The sequence below is a fragment of the Heloderma suspectum genome, chromosome 1 (assembly GCF_057233095.1).
Source record: "Heloderma suspectum isolate Gila_16-S chromosome 1, 16-S_ref, whole genome shotgun sequence".
NCBI classification, from domain to species: domain Eukaryota; kingdom Metazoa; phylum Chordata; class Lepidosauria; order Squamata; family Helodermatidae; genus Heloderma; species Heloderma suspectum.
The window spans coordinates 21,094,016-21,113,646 of NC_139458.1; the positions used below are offsets into that span (position 1 = coordinate 21,094,016).

Consider the following 19,631-nt stretch of genomic DNA (forward strand, 5'->3'; position numbering starts at 1 on the left):
CCCCCCCCCCCGCCTGGTGCCAGCCATGTCTGTATGGTAGCTGGGCCTACTCCCGACCCTCAGGTGTTCACACACTGTCTACTGCAATGTAAGCAGAACTCACAGGACTCCATATGCGTGATAGGCTCCATACTGCATCTGATTTGGGTAAGTGCAACAACATACTGAGGGCTCAGAGGCCAGTTTTTAAACTGAATTGTCCTCATCAAAGTACAAGGCAATAGTGAGTAGGATCCACATACAAAGAAGAGCCCCATGATTAGGGGATAAATCTGCATAAAAGCCTTGACCCAATATTACAACAGTTCAGGAAAGGGTTACAGATGGTATCATTCCAGTCTGAGGGCTGAAATCACAGCATTGCTTACCTGTAATATCCACCTCAGCATTTGCAAGTGGAGGCAGGTTAGGTGAGGAAAAGGCACTGAAACTCTCTGTATCCACCTTAGTCACCCGGTTTCCCCTGTACAGTTTATTATAAAAGTACAGGCACACCTATGAGGACGAGAAAGGAAACATGTCAGTAGAGAAACCTTGTAATTAAAAAGATCCAACAGATTAAAAAAAAAACATGTCTGACTCTTTCTTTAAATATCATGAGAATGATTTAGGAGAAGGTGATAAATATAATGACAATTATGCAGGAGAGGTGTATATTTTGCATGCTTCAAAAGTGCCACATCTGTCACTTAGTGTTTTGGCTTTCAATGACTGAAACTAAATATAAGTGAACTGCTTGTGGCATTTCCTTCCAAAGAGCAGGTTTGGCCGTTCTCAAGGATTGTCAAGAACCTCTGAGGCTGAGTTCCGATGACCAGGATGTTAAAAAAAGGAAGGTTGTGTGGGATGTGACTAGAAGGGGTACCATTTTCGTGTACATTAGGGCAGGGACGGGCAGGAAGTCGATCTCCAGATGTTTTGGACTTCAACTCTCAGCATTCTTGACCATTGGTCATGCTAGCAGGGGCGTCTGGGAGTTGAAGCCCAAAACATCTGGACTTCTGCCCACTTCTGCACTAGGGTCTATAAACGGCCGCACACGCTTTGAGATGGCTGGGAGAACAGGTGGCACTGTATTGCTAGGGGGGCAAGCAGGAGCGTAGGCCTGATTATGCCTTGGCCACCTATGCTGCACCTATGCTGCAGTTTAGCCCCTGTGGAATAGAACAGGCAACGTTTTCCTACCACAGCTTGTTTTGCCTTTCAAACTGCTGATAGTCCGCTGGGAAGCTGATAGATAGTGATCTTCTGAATACATGGAATGCAGTTTCTATGTTGAGAATGTTACTTTTCTCCAAAACAACCAACACTTGTTTAATAACCGGCATCAAATTGAGGTGGGCTGCTCTGGTCATACTGACATTTTTTTAAAAAACAGGGGTGGGCAACCTGTGGCCCTCCAGATGTTTTGGCCTACACTCCCCATCAGCCCTAGCCAGTATTACCAATGGTGAGCAATCATGGGAGTTGTTGGCAAAAACATCGGGAAGGCCACAAGTTGCTCACCCACCTTTTAAAATAATTGTGAGATGCGAAATCATCTAAAAAATGATTGGAAATCTATTTGTTGCAGTTAAAACTATAGGTGTGCAATACTGGATATTTATTTATTTATTATTTATTTAATTCATTTCTATACCGCCCAACAGCCGAAGCTCTCTGTAATATCCAAGGTTCTTTTATGTATTGAAGTATGGTTTAGGAAAGCACTATTTGTCACGAAGATGGATAATTTAATGGGATCGATACATTTATAAAACGGAATCAGTAATGGGAAGGATGTCTTACTGTGATGAGGAGCTTTTGTGGTATACTGAAGCATCCACTGTAAGTATCCTAAATTAGAGGAGCAGTCGTTTTATATTTGGTCATGTATGATTTTATAACCTTGAATAAAAAGAATAATAAAGTTCCCCGCCAAGAAAATAAGTTGCCAATTGCACTTTTCTTTCTGGTTGTATATCCTGACTGTAATATTTGAGCTTTTGCACTGAAAAGACTGGGATGGTAATCATACAATCATAGAACCGTAGGGTTGGAAGGGGCCTGTAAGGCCATCAAGTCCAACCCCCTGCTCAATGCAGGAATCCAAGTCAAAGCATCCCTGACAGATGACTGCCCAGCCTCATCTTGAATGCCTCCAGTGTGGGAGAGCCCACCACCTCGCTAGGTAATTGGTTCCGCTATCGTATTGCTCTATCAGCCAGGATGTTTGTCCCGATGTTCAACCAGAATCTGGCTTCCTGTAACTTGAGCACATTGTTCCATGTGCTACACTCTGGGATGATTGAGAAGAGATCAGTGAGGAAAGAGGGAAAGTGTAGAACACGCAGAGGTGCAAGGGCAAGAACAAAGAGACTAGAAGCAAGACGGTGGGCAGACCTCAGGGATTACAAACTGTCCAGCAATCAGCAGCGCCCCCAGCAGATTGGCTCTGCCATCATTTCTCAGTTCATATATGGGCACCTAGAAAAAGAGAGAGAGAAACAACAGCCAATTGCCATTTAAAACACACACACACACCAGCAGCAACAGAAAAATAGAGACTCCAGTATATGTAGTACAAAGCAAGTGTAAAGCCATGAATAATGTATGAAACATTCCCTTCTCATATGATGTATTGGAACTGGGACATATTTCTTCATCTAAACGATGGCAGATGGTGGGATTTCTCCTTTTGAATGTAAAACATATCCTCCCCCCAGCTCACAAAGTTATCCTTGAATTCTGCATGTTATTTACGTTGTGGGGAGGGAGAGAGGGAAAATTGGATATGTAAAAAATATTGCTTGCCAAATGCAACCCCCAGTGGCCAACCGATGGCCTTGCACATTATTTAGAAGCTTCAGCTAGTACAAAATATGGGAGCCACCTTCCTGATGGGGGTACCCATTATCCTCGTACAATTGTAAATTCTCCTTTGGTAAGCAACGAAGCGCCAAACTGCATGTGATGAGGGAGATCTGTCACAGGATCCCTTTTTCTCTTTCTCATTACTTCAAAGCAGCCACGATAGACTGCTAATTTGATCACAGCACCAACACAGGTGGAAATGAAAGTTAAATGTTTCCATTCAATACACTCATTCCACTCATTTCCTCAATTGTAATCCCCTCCCCCGAAACTGCAATTAGCTCCACTGGAGGAAAAAACAAACAAACACGTACCAATACTGTACGTGACATCCTGTCCTCCCACCCAGCGGGGCTAATAGTGGGTTTTGGAGAGGGGGAATTACAATCAGGGAAATGGGGGAGGATTAAAAAATACTCCACCAGCACCACTGCCCCAATCAAATTAGCAGCCCCCTGTGGTGCCTTAAATTAATGAAAAAGGGCCTTTTCTGCAGCGGCCCCACACCTTTGGAACAAGTTGCCATTGGAGGTCCGCCATGCTCCATCACTGCAGGGTTTTAAGAAGGCCTTGAAAACATATTACTTTACCATGGCCTTCTCTTGATTTGACTGCTGCTGTTGCTGTTATTGCCATCAATGTTTTTGCTGGTTTTATTGTAGGCTTTCATTGTTGTTTTTATTGCTATTTTATTGTATTTATGTTTTTATCGCTTTTAATATTTCCACCGTTTTTATGTCTTTTATTGCTGTAAGCCGCCTTCGGGGGGCTTCTGCCCTGAAAGGCAGCCAAGAAATATTTTGAATAAATACATAACATACATACATGGGATCACAGTCCCCTCGTGCCATGTGTGGCTTGGCCCAACCTCCTCATGTGCCCATCTGTGACACAGGGACAGGACACACACCTCTCGCAAGGTTATCGTGAGAAGGAATGAGATCAATACTATGCACACTCAAGCTGAACTCCAACTTAGAACATCTTTCAAGGAAACCTCTTACCTGAGATCCTGTTAGAACAATGGTTTTACCCAGGTTCTCACACATGAAGGACAGTGCCGAGGCTGTATAGGCCATTGTGTCTGTGCCGTGAAGGATCACAAAGCCATCATACTTTTCATAGTTTCTCTGTTGATGCAAAGCAAATTTCTTGTGTTTAGAGAATATACAATAAAAGGGGGAATTATAATTTGAAGGAAGTTAGATAACATGCCATATTTAAGAACAATGGTGAGAGAATTGATTTTTAAAATATAAGGAATTATATTCCCCCTCTCATGTATTGTTAAATCATTTTCAAAAAAGCAAATACAGTATAGGTGCCATCATTTAAAACGGTGAAGTAATGTACAGTGGGCGGTGGCAGGGAGTGGGGGGAGAGAACCAGTTTCTTTATTTGTCAGGTTGTCTTCATCTCCTCCTTCCTATGCCTCTTCTTTTTTTCTTTTTTTTTTGCAAATCCAGATGCTCAAATTCCAACTGCCCCCATTTACCAGGGAGAATCGCTATTTTCAGGTCCCTGCCCCGACAAATCACCACCCCAATGTTTGCCCTTTGAGGATGTGCAGTTCAAAATATATTAGACTTCAGGAGTGAGCTCCCTCCTCAGCTTTTCTAAAAGTTAAATCTCGAGGGGGGGGGGGGGCTGGAATGCATTTTGTCTCTACTGCACATGCATGTAAATGCACTTGTGTGTTGCCCCGGCTGTGGGCATCGACCTCTTAGGTTAGAGGTGCCAAGATAGTGATAAATCAGATGCAAAGGTTTTCTTACAAGGAGACTTTATTGGGTAACTTAGAGCACACAGGCGTACCCAATGGTTGGATCAGACAGCTTCTCTGAACCACGAGCCATGGGGTCAAATGGGTTTTATACCATACATGTCAGCAGTGAGGCAGCACGACACTAGCAAGCGCCCCCTAGCATCCATTCCCAGCATAAACTAACAGTGTTTGGTTCTCAAGCACAGCTACCTAAGATAAACAAACTTTGTTTCCCAGGCCAGTCTTGATAAGATAGGGAATGTATCGGCTTTTGACTCATCTCACATGCTCAGAGGCTTACTAGCAAGGAAATTGCAACAATAATGAACTTAAGCAAGCATTATGGATCTCTAGGCCCCTCTAACACTATAAATGACTTGGCGACGCTTCTGGGGCCAATACATTATGCATGAATGCTAAGGCGCCATTTGAGAATTTGAGAAGGAGTGATTGGCTGGGGGCATTCTTTTTCCTGGCCATCTGATTCCTATCCTCCTCAGTTCCCTGCTTGCCTGGGAGCAGGGTGATTATGCCCATGTAAGGCATCGAGGCAGGGGGATACTCCCAGATACTCTGCCTGTGCTTGGAGAAGGAGAAAGGAACACTGGCAAACAAAACTTTTGTTTGTGCATGCGCAGATTTGTCACGGCCGGCAGCACAGCAGACAGCCTCAGAGGGGTGGCTTCGTGTCTGCTTGCACGGCACGCACTGCCATGGGTAAACAATCAAATTTGTCTTGAGGTCAGGCTGGGGGGGATGGCTTCATCCGCTCACTAGACAAATCGCCACTGTATAATATGTATAAGGAAGCGAGGTGGGAGGCTTCAGCAACTGATCTTTGGAATGAAAATTGGGATGGAGCACTCAATCAGCATTTCACAATATTTCCAGCTGTGAAACACTGAAGTATAAAGTTGCTGCCTGGGTGGATTTCTTAAAGGCTTATAGTCAAAACATTTATAATGGAGGAATGAGAGTTCATGTGAGGAGCGGGGATTGTAATTCAATGCAAAAAGACAAAGAGCTAACACAGCAATAGTCTGACATTTTACATTTTTATTCGGTAAATAATTTGAATGCACTAAAATGTGGTGTTAAATAAAATGTAAACACTTGAGATTTCAGCACCTGTCATTCCAGCACTGTGATATTCACTCATTGGCCAATGGGGGAAGATCTTACTGACCGGCTGGGAAGAATGCACTCCCCACCCGCCCCCCACATCCCACCCCTTTCATCAACGTATTTCAAGAAGGGCCGTAACTCATTGGCCGAGCGGCGGCTTTGGAGGTTCCAGGTTCACTGTCCTTTGGATCTCGAGGATCTCAGAGAGCAGGCCTGGGAAAAGGCACTCCAGGGCAGGACCCAGGTGTTTGAGGGCCCTTGGGCAAGATGCCCACAACAGGGCTTCTCCCGTAGCGTCTACCTTCTCATTGCAACTGTCACCAGCTCTTACTCTTCCTTATCCTCTTTCTCGTCATTGTTACCACTTGCTTGGCACGCAGAGAGCCAGTGAGCCAGTGAGCTCCTTCTCACCACCACCATTGTTTGGGTTGCAGCAAGAGGCAAGTGAACGAGTTGCAGTGGTGAAGAGGGGGAGCAACACCAGGGGACTCTTGTCAGTGGGCTCCTGCTGGGGTGTGGGCCCTCGGCAGATGCTCGACCATGCCTTCCCTTGACACTGGCCCTGGATACCTCTTTTCTTGAGATCTCAGAGCCACTGCCAACCTGAATAGACAATACTGGGCTAGAGACCAGTGATCTGATCAGTATAATGTATCTGTTCATGTCCCTACATAAAAGAGAGAGAAGTTCAGTTGTTTTTAATGGAAGCTGAAAATCTACATAAGGGCTTGAAATATACTCGATGGCCTTGTAGGCCCCTTCCAACCCTACTATTCTATGATTCTATGATTCTTGAGGAGGCAGGCCTCCTGGCTGACCAATCCAAGGAAGCTCTACTGTTTGAGTCCTATTTATTTGGGTATTCCAATCTGGTTTCCAAGGACGCTCTGACTTGAACATAATTAATTGTTGAAGAGTACAGTCAACATAAAATCTAGTTCTTTCAGTAGCTAATTATGAGAAAATTCAAAGAGCTGTTCTTCAATGTATACATATTAATGATGTGTCCTTAACCAGAGGAAGACTGCTAATTAAGAAAAGCTTAGCCGTGGCTTTAAAACGGGAATGTTAACATATGCAAATGAGGCGTATGATCTGATTTCTTGTTGCCGCTTTTAGTTGGGGGATTATATACCATTTACGGGAACAGATTAAGCAAACTGGGCTATTGTCACAGCGTACAAAGAGGATATACCATTTACGGGAACAGATTAAGCAAACTGGGCTATTGTCACAGCGTACAAAGAGGAAGCCCACAAAGAGGAAGCCCTGTCACCCCAGCCAAGGCAAAATACTAATGTAAGACTGCCCTCTTCTGGCCAGAAGACAGCACAGAGGTGCACTAAATATATCGATATAGATACTCACAGGGAGACCACACACCTGCAGCCTCAATAAGTGTATAGACAATTGTTTCTGTTTGGTCCCAGAGAACAGAGAGATTCAAAAATCAGCAATTGGATATATTATATTTGACTGACCCCTGTTAGTGGAGGAGATGGTAAACTCCAGCTCAGTGTTTCCCAGATGTATGAAGCATCAGTGGTGCAGCTAAAACTCCATTTTATTCCTGTAGTCAGGATAGAGCTCTGATTTAACTGAGCTTAAAATGCAACACTGCACGTGCTCAAAGGTTTTTGTTTAACATGGTTAGCAAATATACTAACATATAAGGAATGTAAAAGCAGTTGTAAAGCATGGAAGAGTGGCTGGAGGGCAGGGAGAAGAGGAATGTTAGCTGTGTACTTCACGAACTGATGTAGTATCCGAGGCTATCTAAAGGGCTCATTAAGTCCAGAGTCTAAAATGACTGAGCTGCACCACTGTGAAAGATATCTGAAGCTGCCTTAACCTGTGTCCAATCAATGGTTTATCTTGCCCAATACTCTCTGCTCAGACAGGCAATTGCTCCCTAGAGTCTCAGGCAGTGCTCTTTCCTACCACCAGCTACCCAACACATCTTTTCTAACTGGCGATGCCATGGGCATTGCCACCGAGCTATGGCATCTCCCAAAATGTGAGAGAGAACACTTCCGATAGCTGCGAAGCACCTTGGATTGCTCCTTTATAGAGTTACGACTGGTTCTGACTGAAACCCGGAGCGGATTCACTGCCCCACTGACATCGGAGCCACCAGCCTCCGCTGGTTGAAAGGCTGCATCCTCCTGCATCAGATGTTGGCTCAATAAAAAGTCACTGACACCTAATTGATTTACAACAACAACGTTTTTATAGATTATTTACAACAGCTTTCTCCACCCTAATGCCCTCCGAGTGTGCTAGACTACAGATCTCAGAATGCCCCAGTCATAACCAATGACAGTGCATTTAAAACAAAACGTGTGTTATATTTGGGGAGATTATGTAGAAGATCAGATTTTTAAAGAAACCCAAAGAAAATTAAAATTGAAATCATGCTTGCCATGGCTCAAATGCCAGTTTCTCCCCAGTCCTGCTCTGTTTGTTGTTTGTCTTCTTTTCTGTTACTCTTTGGCCTCCAAATAAAGTTAGTTGGGGACCTTATGCTGTCTTTGGTGTAAAGCCTACACTCAATGGTGTACAAAATTATGCATGGTGTAGAGAATGTGGATAGGGAGACATTTTTCTCCCTCTCTCATAATGCTAGAGCCCAGGGTCATCCCATGAAGCTGATCGGTGGGAGATTCAGGACAGAGAAAAGGAAGGACTCCTTCACACAGCACAGAGTTAAATTATGCAATTTGCTACCACAAGACATAGTGATGGCCACCAGTTTGGATGGCTTTAAAAGGGGGTTAGAAAAATTCCTGGAGAAGGCTGTGAGTGGCTACTAGTCCTGATGGCTATATGCTACCTCCAGTCTCAGAGGAAGTATGCCTTTGTACACCAGTTACTGGGGAAGATGGGTGGGAAGGTGCTGTTGCACTCATGTCCTGCTTGTGGGTTTCCTGTGGGCAGTTGCTTGGCCACTGTGTGAATAGAGTGCTGGACTAAATGGACCCTTGGTCTCATCCCGCATTACTCTTCTGATGTACTTGTGATCTTCACACTGTCTCTCCAAGGCTAGATCGACACTAGTGCTTTGTATCAGGTATGGAAGTATACCGATAACTGTTGGAGCACATTACACATTCTGTATACTGCTTTCCTAGCACTATTTCCTTTATTCTGTATTATCCAAAATACCTCAGCAGAGGTCATGGTGTGTGCTACGAGGAATAAATGCGGAAGAGGGATATAGCGTTACCATGATGGGGTTTTATCAATGTGGCACGAGGTTGAGATCTGGCCCAGGCCTCCAAGCGAGAGCTCTGAAATCAGCAGCTGGAAGAAGGAGCTGTTCAGTTCCTGTCCTTCAAGCCAAGGTCTAAGGCAGCTACTGTGATGTCGGGGAAAAGGGTGTCAGTGGCAGTCGCACAGAGTAACACGTGCACTAAAATCCTATGTGCCAATAGCAAACTCAGTTCTCTGAGCACCAATCCCTATGTAGTCAAAATGACACCATCCATGCCCAAGAGGGAGGGCTCAATAGGCTTGAGGGAACCTTAAGGTTTGCAGAATTAAAAAATATGTAGGGGGAAAAAACACTATGGGAGGAATCCAAAACAGCCCCAGTGATGACTGAGTGTGATCAGCAGCCATCGAATGCTAATTAACGGTTGGAAGAGGAAAAACGGGTGGGGTGGGGTATGGAATGGACTATCCTGGAAAATATCCTGGAAAAGGCTATGGCTGGTGGGCTGGCGGGCTGGTGCCCTAAGCAGGAGCAATGCAACATTTTGCAATCTTTATGATTCTGTCTCCCCATCTACACATTCTCACACACAACACCACGCCACCCATAAACTTTGCAGTGCCTGCAGCTACATTATACCGCCACCTTGTGGTCCAATCGATTTTAGCATGAAACTAAAATGCCAAGATAAGAAAAGATGGTACGCTGCTTGCAAGAAATACATGCCAGGCCTATGCAAAAAGAACCTGATTGTGACATAGGAAGAGCCACGCTGGATCAGACCAGGGGTCCAATGTAGTCCAGCATTCTGTGTTCACACAGTGGCCAAGCAGCTGCCTTTGCGAAACCCACAAGTAGGACATGAGTGCAAAAGGATCCTAACTCTCATGTTCCCCAGCAACTGGGGTACCTAGGCATACCGCCCCTGATACTGGAGATAGCATATTACCATCATGACTAGTGGGCATTGATAGCCTTAGCCTCCATGATCATGTAAGCAAATAATGTAAAACTTACATCAGACCTCGTTTTCCTCATCACTATTTCCCAGGACAAATCCGTGAGCAGAATCCTAGTTTTCGGTTGCATCCTGCTCAGAGGTTCATCCCTGGAAAATCTGTGCAGAACTCTGTAGAACTCTTGATGATGCAGGGGCTAGTGTTTGTTTGTTTGTTTATTTATTTGTTTATTTATTTATTTAATTTCTTGATCGCCCATCTGGCCGGTCACCCGGCCACTCTGGGTGATGTACAACAGTACAATTTAAAACAGTAAAATTACACTTTAAACCTCATCTAAAGATACCCTAACCCACCCCAAATGCCTGCCTGAACAATCAAGTTTTCAATGTGTGGCGGAAGCTCATTAAAGAGGGGGCATGGCGGAGTTCCCTAGGGAGGGAGTTCCACAGAGTGGGGGCCACCACAGAGAAGGCCCTCTCCCTCATCCTCACCAGCCTAGCTGTCCTGGCTGATGGGAAAGAGAAAAGGCCATCCGAGGCTAATCTTGTTGAGTGGCCTGTCTGGTGTTGCTGGAGGCGCTCCTTGAGAAAGGCTGGGCCGGAACCATATAGGGTTTTAAAGGTCAAAACCAACACCTTGAATTTGGCCCGGAAAACAACTGGTAGCCAGTGCAACTCCTTCAGCACCGGAGTTATGTGATTATGCTGGCGGCTGCCTTTAATCAAGCGAGCTGCTCCTTTCTGCACCAGCTGCAGCTTCCGAACCATCTTCAAGGGTAACCCCATGTAGAGAGCATTACAGTAGTCTAGATGAGAGGAGGCCAGGGCATGTACTACCGATGGGAGTAGATGGTCAGAAAGGTAGGGGCACAGCCGCCGTATCAGACTGAGTTGGTGTCAGGGTTGGAACTGAGCCCATAAAGCCCCAAAGCAGCTCTGATTCTGAGGAAGAGCTACAACCAGTGGGAGAGGAGCCCGCTCGTCTCTCAGAGGCGCAGCTGCAGGGAGAGGCCCCCCTGCTCGCATTCCTGAGAGAGATAGTGACCTTGGCAGCGAAAGAGTGGGAGATCGATTGTTCCTAGACACAAGGCGCCGGCGCAGAGAGAGGCGCAAGGTGGAGGGCACCGAGAGGAGGTGCTCAGCCCGCTTGGCACTACGGCAATGGCTGCACCCCGATGCCCCACAGGTAAGGGGGGAGCCTCCCCTCCTAGCCCATAAGTTTCAGAGCTTTCCTGCCCTTCTCAAAACGGGGGACCAACTGCGTAGATGGAGCTTAGGTTACCCTGTTAGGATACCCTTTGCAGTTCCTTGCTTAGTCGCTGGCAATTAGCATCTGAAAGAGCCATTAAGTTGTAAAGGAATAAAGCCTTGGAGAGAATCCCTTTTGTCTGCGTCTTGTTTGGGCTACTGGAGGGGACTTTAAGAGGCAGCTAGGGCACTCCTGACAGCTGGTACAGTGCCGTCTGGCTCACAGCTGACACCTGAGCCTCCATGGACAGCTGGAGTCCAAAATGACCCCCAGGCTGTACCCCATTCAAAACCAGGTCAACATCCCCCAGCCTCCTCTTCCCACCAAAAGTACCTTGGTCTTGTCAGGGTTCAGCTTCAGCTTATTCCTCCCCATCCAGCCACTCGCCATCTCCAGACATTTGGACAGGGATTCTACAGCCAACCTTGATGAAGATTTGAACAAGAGGTAGAGCTGCGTGTCATCTGCATATTGATGACACCACACCCCAAACCTCCTGATGATAGCCCCCAGCAGCTTCACATAGATGTTAAATAGCATCAGGGAGAGGATGGAACCCTGTAGCACCCCACAAGTGAGTGACCACAGGTCCGAAAACTCCTCTCCCAGTGCTACCCTCTGGTACCTGCCGGAGAGGAAGGACCGGAACCACCGTAATACAGTGTCTCCAATGCCCAACCCCTCCAGGTGGTCCAGGAGGATACCGTAGTCAACGGTATCAAAAGCCGCTGAGAGGTCGAGGAGAACCAAAGCTGTTTCTGTCCCATGCCCAGGCCTGAAGCCTGATTGAAATGGTTCTAGTTGCCCCCCGCTGGTGTTGTTCCAGCAATGCACTTATAAGATTGCTTCAAAAATGCATCCCATGGGGAGCAAATCCTACGTTGGAATAAGCTTTGAAGGAAAGCATGCTTTTTTTAAAAAAAGGAGACAGAATATGGAAATAGCCTGTTATTGTGAGTAGGAAAAGCTAACCAAGTGATTCGCACACCTTGTGCTGATCAACTGTGAGTATTGATAAACAACTGAATATGTTGAAATATCCTGCCAGCTAAGCTGCAGATACTGAAAGTGACGAGATTTTGCCGGTATAAAAAGCATCTCATCCCTCAAATCAGAACTGTTGGGATTGCAGTGTGAAAAACAATATGTCCAGCAGCAAATTGCAAGAGAAATCCAGAATACCTGAAGACACCTAGCAATCTTGTCCCATTCAGCAGGTGTCATATTTGAAGAGTCAAGCAGTGGAGAAAGTTCCAGGATTGTGAAGATAATTCTTTTATTTTGCTCAGAAAGCCTGCCAAAGAAAGAACATTTTGCACAATGAACTATGTTACTTGCACCACTTTTCAGCCCACCATGGACCTGCACTTGATGAGAACGCCTGCCGAAGAGTTTTTGTTTTGTCCTGAAGAAGTCCCCTGTGACAGAGTTTGATATCTATGATCAATCTTCTCTTCCCACTTGGGCTGCCATCGTGTTCCAAAAATTTTAGCCAATGAATCATATGAGATTTAAGGCACAGCCCTATGCATGTAAGTCCTACAACTCCCAGCATCTCAGAGCCAGCATGGCTGGCTGAGGCATGCTGGGAGTTGTAGGCCTTTTCTCTGTCTAAACATGCATAGGATTGTGCCCTTAATCAATTAAATCTGCATATGTTTGAATATACATAAAGCAATAGTTATGAAGAAAAAAGCCCACGCACGGTACAGAAAAAGAGGAATGCTTCCTCTAACATGGTGTCTGCTTCCCGTGATTTTTTTTGTAAATACTTGTATTAAAAACAGTGAACAGTTTATATATATGCACCACTTTTAAAAATTAATTGGAGCATTTTTCATCTAACCAAATATTCAACTAAGCATTGCACCCCTAATACCCTCCTGGTCAGTTTTCTACACCAACCAGAACTCCTGAGCTATGTATCCCTTTTGAACTCTTGACACTCAAATTTGCAAAGCCACAACAATGAAATCAAACCAGCAGAAGACACTGGCTTGAACACTGGGGATGGACACAACATGATGATGTAGGAGGCTGCGTGGGGCAGGACTTCAGTCCAGGCAGCCTTGTGAGTACCCTTCCCAGGCAGGAACAATATATTTTATACAGCTGGTGTACTATTAACATGGCTCTTACCTGTGCTGAGCACATAGGAGAGAGCAGACAGGTTGGGCACATGCTTTGCATGCAAAAGGTCCCTGGTTCAACCCTGGCATCCCTCACTAAAAGGATCAGGTAGCAGGTGATGGGGGGAACCTCTACCTGAAACCCTGGAGAGCCCCTGCCAGTCAGAATGGGCAAACAGCCTAACCTGGTATAAGGCAGCTTTCTATGTTCCTATACATCCAAACAGATAACGTCAAGAACGCACGTTTCATTTTTACTGCTAGAATCTAAATAACAGAAGCAGCAGCATTTAAATATTTAGTTACACAAGGGTATTGTGATCAGAACCAAACCGATGTGTACCCGTGGCCCAGACAATCCAAATTCCCCATTAAAAATCAGATGAATTCTGTTATCTCTATCAAAGATGCAAATCTGCATGATTTTTCTTACTCTGCCTAATCTATTTTGCTTTTGGTAGTCAAGGAGCTCCACAGAATACTGAAACCTCACACCCAGCCACAGAAAATCTTATTCAGCCACCCCACTGCCTTCTTTGTTGTTGTTGTTCAGTCGTGTCCGACTCTTCGTGACCCCATGGACCATAGCACGCCAGGCCTTCCTGTCCTGCGCTCTCTCCCGGAGTGTGCTCAAGTTCATATTCATTGCATCGGTGATGCTATCTAGCCATCTCATCCTCTGCCGTCCCCTTCTCCTTTTGCCTTCAGTCTTTCCCAGCATCAGGGTCTTTTCCAGAGAGTCTTCTCTTCACATTAGGTGGCCAAAATATTTGAGCTTCAGCTTCAGTATCTGTCCTTCCAATGAGCACTCAGGGTTGATTTCCTTTAGGATTGACTGATTTGACCTCCTTGCAGTCCAGGGCACTCGTAAGAGTCTTCTCCAGCACCACAGTTCGAAAGCATCAATTCTTCGGCGCTCAGCCTTCCTTATAGTCCAGCTCTCACAGCCATACATTACTACTGGGAAAACCATAGCTTTGACGGACCTTTGTCGGCAAGGTGATGTCTCTGCTTCTTACTATGCTGTCTAGGTTGGCCATGGCTTTCCTCCCAAGGAGCAAGCGTCTTTTAATTTCATGGCTACAGTCACCGTCTGCGGTGATCTTGGAGCCCAAGAAAGTAAAATCTGTCACTGCTTCCATTTCTTCCCCTTCTATATGCCAGGAAGTGATGGGGCCAGATGCCATGATCTTCGTTTTTTTAATGTTGAGTTTCAAACCAGCTTTTGCACTCTTCTCTTTCACCCTCAACAAGAGGCTCTTGAGATCCTCTTCGCTTTCTGCCATTAGGGTGGTATCGTCTGCATATCGGAGGTTGTTGATAATTCTCCCGGCAATCTTAATTCCGACCTCTGATTCATCCAACCCGGCATTTCTCATGATGTACTCTGCATATAAGTTAAATAAGCAGGGTGACAATATGCAGCCTTGTCGTACTCCTTTCCCAATTTTGAACCAATAGGTTGTTCCATGTCTGGTTCTTACTGTTGCTTCTTGACCCTCGTACAGGTTTCTCAGGAGACAGGTAAGGTGGTCTGGTACTCCCATCACTTTCAGAATTTGCCACAGTTTGTTGTGATCCACACAATCAAAGGCTTTAGCGTAGTCAATGAAGCAGAAATAGACGTTTTTCTGGAATTCTCTTGCTTTCTCCATGATCCAGCGGATGTTGGCAATTTGATCTCTAGTTCCTCTGCCTCTTCGAAACCCCGCTTGTACTTCCGGTAGTTCTCGGTTCGCATACTGCTGAAGCCTAGCTTGTAGGATTTTGAGCATCACCTTGCTGGCATGTGAAATGAGCGCAATTGTGCGGTAGTTTGAACACTCTTTGGCGTTGCCCTTCTTTGGAACTGGAATGTAAACTGACGTTTTCCAGTCTTGTGGCCACTGCTGAGTGTTCCAAATTTGTTGGCATATTGAGTGCAGCACTTTAACAGCATCATCTTTTAGGATTTTAAATAGCTCAGCTGGAAGACTGTCATCTCCGCTAGCTTTGTTGTTACTAATGCTTCCTAAGGCCCACTTGACTTCACTCTCGAGGATGTCTGGCTCAAGTTCAGTGACCGCACTATCATGGCTATCAGGGACATTAAGATCTTTCCTGTATAGTTCTTCTGTGTATTCTTGCCACCTCTTCTTAATCTCATCTGCTTCTGTTAGCTCCCTGCCTTCTTGGTCCTTTATCATGCCCGGCTTTGCACAAAACGTTCCCTTGAGATCTCCAATTTTCTTGAAGAGATCTCTAGTCTTTCCCATTCTGTTGTTTTCCTCAATTTCTTTGCATTGTTCATTTAAGAAGGCCTTCTTGTCTCTCCTTGCTATTCTCTGGAACTCTGCATTCAGTTGGATATATCTTCCCCTTTCTCCCTTGCTTTTCACTTCCCTTCTTTCCTCAGCTACTTGTAAAGCCTCATCAGACAGCCACTTGGCTTTCTTGCATTTCTTTTTCTTTGGGATGGATTGAGTTGCTGCCTCCTGAACAATGTTACAGACCTCCGTCCATAGTTCCTCAGGCACTCTGTCTATCAGGTCAAATCCCTGAAATCTATTCCTCACCTCCACTGTGTATTCATCAGGGATATGATTATGTCATACCGGAATGGTTTCGTGGTTTTCCCTACATTCTTCAATTTAAGCCGAAATTTTGCAACAAGAAGCTCATGATCTGAGCCACAGTCAGCTCCAGGTCTTGTTTTGACTGACTGTATAGAGCTTCTCCATCTTTGGCTGCAAAGGACATAATCAATCTGATTTCGATATTGACCATCTGGTGATGTCCATGTGTAGAGTCGTCTCTTGTGCTGTTGGAAAAGAGTGTTTGCTATGATCAGCGTGTTCTCTTGGCAAAACTCTATTAGCCTTTGTCCTGCTTCATTTTGTACACCAAGGCCATGCTTGCCTGTTATCCCGGTGATTTCTTGACTTCCTACTTTAGCATTCCAATCCCCTATGATGAAGAGGACATCTTTTTTTGGTGTTAGTTCTAGAAGGTGTTATAGGTCTTCATAGAACCGATCAACCTCAGCTTCTTCGGCATCAGTGGTTGGGGCATAGACTTGAATTACTGTGATGTTGAATGGTTTGCCTTGGATTCGTACTGAGATCATTCTATCGTTTTTAAGATTGTACCCCAGTACTGCTTTTCCCACCCTTTTGTTGACTATGAGTGCTACTCCATTTCTTCTAAGGGATTCTTGCCCACAATAGTAGATATGATGGTCACCTGAATTAAATTCACCCATGCCTGTCCATTTTAGTTCGCTGATTCCCAAGATGTCAATGTTCAATCTTGCCATCTCATGTTTGACCACCTCCAACATGAGGAGGTTGGTAACCAATTTACCTTGATTCATTGATCTGACATTCCAGGTTCCTAAACAATATTGTTCTTTACAGCATCGGATTTTCTTTTCACCACCAGACACATCCACAGCTCAGTGTCCTTTCGGCTTTGGCCCAGCCGCTTCACTCTTTCTGGCGCTACTTGGAAATACCCTCTGCTCTTCCCCAGTAGTATATTGGACACCTTCCGACCTGAGGGGCTCATCTTCCGGTGTCATCTCTTTTAGCCTTGTGTTACGTTCCATGGGGTTTTCTTGGCAAGAATACTGGAGTGGGTTGCCATTTCCTTCTCCAGTGGACCACATTTTGTCAGAACTCTCTGCCATGACCTGTCCGTCTTGGGTGGCCCTGCACGGCATAGCTTATGGCTTCACTGAGTTACGCAAGCCCCTTCGCCACAACAAGGCAGTGATCCATGAAGGGGACTGACTTCTTAGATTTCAGTAAGTATATTGTCAACCATACGGGCTAGAAACTTCCCTTTTAAAAAGGGAAATGTGAGATACTCAGGAATCTGCTTTCATTCTATGGTACTTCTGTGTACCTGCATATACATAATCCTATTAGGCTCTACACAAAGTAAAAAGCTAAACATTCAGGATATTTAACTGGAAGATTCAGAACTCCAGCAACAGCTGATATACTGTAGATGTTCCCAATACCTACGGAAGCACTAAAGTGTCATCTCCAAGCCCAAACCGGCAATACAGGTCAGTTTCCTTGGCATATACTGCATCATGAAGAATTGGGATCTTCTTCAGGGCCCCGGCTAACTTGTTGGCCTCAGGAGCAAGACCTGAGAAACAGGAGGAAGAAAAGAAAAACAGGAGTAAAACAAATGTCTTTCTATTTCTTAGATTTCATATTAACTACTCAAAGTATACAAGGAAATGACACAAAACGTGAAAAGTAACCACCCCATAAGGAAAATTTGTGGTGGCGGGGACTCTGTAGAAGGGCCTCACTAGAAGAGCTTTAACTGCAGACAGGTTCACGTGGGAGCAAGTGATCCTTGGATTATAATCTTAGGTTGGCTTGAAATGTCATGCTTCTGCACAGCAAGCCAAGTGCATCATCACCTGTTAGTTTCACTAGTGGCGCTTGACTGAAGCTGTGTGTATTGCTTTCACAAGCTGCCTGCACAAGTTCCCTTGTGAACATGAGACAGCGTCACCAGCCAAATGTGGACATGATCGCGCACCGCCTTCTCCCATGTGAGCCTGCCCACTCACGGAGAACATCAGTGGAGGCTCTCATCCATTTTACCGCCACCTGACATTTCGTCAGTGGGGACCAGAAAAATGGTCTTCTCTGTGGCTCCAGAACTCCCTGCCTAGGGAGTCCCACCTTACTCCCTCTCTGATGACCTTCCATTGTAGTAAAGTCTTTAAACAGGGTGGCCCTGCCATTAGGCAGAGGGGACAGTCCTCTGTTTGAAGGGCTGCCAGAGGACCATCCTCTATTTGAAGGCACCTTCCCTTTATATGCTTGTAGGGCACAATCCTATGCATGTTTAGACAGGAAAAAGTCCCACAACTCCCAGCATTCCCTAGGTAGAATGGGATTGCACCCTTAAGGTGTTACAATTTTTAATGCTCTTTGTTTTGTTAAATCAAAGCTTCGTTTCACAAGTCTGACACCAGATCCCATCCCTTCTTACACAGAATTCTCATCAATTAAGATTGCTCTGATAGCATGCCCCAAATTAATTTCTTTACTCAAATAGTCTTAATGAGATGCAGGGCTGGAAAAATCTCAGGCACCAGAATGGAAATTCCCTAGAAATTTGGAACAGGTTGGTCGTATAAAGTTAAACATTGTATACAACACAGATTTGTGCATCAATCATTAGACATAGCTGGTTCATACCCACGTTGCAGTTACTCATTAAGGACAAAAGTTAAAGTCAACATCAGACATTTCCTAGGGAACGCCTCCCCAAAAGAGATGGGTGTGTGCTGCAGAGACATCTAACTTTACCCGCTTTGTGACATTTCACTAGCATTTGAAATGTTTGTTTAGGACAGCGTTCACAATGAACATTACACTTGCAGCTGTTGCAATTCACTGGCTTAATCAGAAAGAGAACAAGGAAGACAAAGCTACTTTAAATCTCGAGAGGTAAGTCCTCAGCTTTTGTTCTTTTCTGCTAATAAACAGAAACAAAGCATCTGAAAGGTGAACCAGGAAAGAGTATTTTTCAAGTCCAAAAATAGCTAAAGATTCCACTTAGATAAGAACAGCCATGCTGGATCAGACCAAGAGTCTATCTACTCCAGCATTCTGTTCACACAGTCGCCAACCAGCTGTCGACAGGAGACCCACAAGCAGGGCATGAGTGCAGCAGTACCCTCCCGCCCATGTTCCCCAGCAACTGGTGTACATAGGCATACTGCCTCTGATACTGGAGGTAGCATAGGGCCATTAGGACTGGTAGCATTGATAGCCTTCTCCTCCGGGAATTTGCCTAACCTCCTTTAAAGCCATCCAGACTGATGACCAATGCACTGCATGAAGAAGTATTTCCTTTCATCTGTCCTGAATCTCCCACCAATCAGCTTCATGGGATGACCCCTTTGGGTTCTAGTATTATGAGAGAGGGAGAAAAATGTTTCCCTATGCACATTTTCCACACCATGCATAATTTTGTACAACTCGATCGTGTCTCCCCTTACTCGTCTTAAGGATGAAGCTGAAGAATCTAGTTGCCCCCTGCACTTCCACAGAACTCAGAAATGGAAAATAAAAGTTGGATCAAGGAGCGAGCCATTTTATTTAAGTTGAGCAAATTGACCTGGCTCCAGGTGGTTGGAACAGCCCTTAGTCTGATACAGTGAATCCTTCAAGCAAACTCATACAGCTGTCAGAGGTGGACACATTGTGCCCACCTCCTCTGAGTGAAGCCATGCTGAGGGAGGGGTTTGCCCACTCCATTCTCCTGAGAGGCTGCCCCACAGCAGCGGGGAGGGGGCAGGCATATCAATCTGTCCCTCA

At 45.2% G+C, this 19,631-nt stretch overlaps 1 protein-coding gene across 1 annotated transcript in view; it reads right to left on the reverse strand.

The window, feature by feature from the left end:
- Window positions 1-19,631, reverse strand: part of LOC146356986 (60 kDa lysophospholipase-like) — a 102,580-nt gene that overhangs the window by 71,775 nt on the left and 11,174 nt on the right. The window contains exons 2-6 of the mRNA XM_084826635.1: window positions 17,304-17,433; window positions 12,350-12,461; window positions 3,858-3,983; window positions 2,383-2,466; window positions 369-495 (exon numbers count right to left, since the gene is read on the reverse strand). Of these exons, the coding sequence (XP_084682761.1) occupies window positions 369-495; window positions 2,383-2,466; window positions 3,858-3,983; window positions 12,350-12,461; window positions 17,304-17,433 (579 nt within the window). The remainder of the gene's footprint in view (window positions 1-368; window positions 496-2,382; window positions 2,467-3,857; window positions 3,984-12,349; window positions 12,462-17,303; window positions 17,434-19,631) is intronic.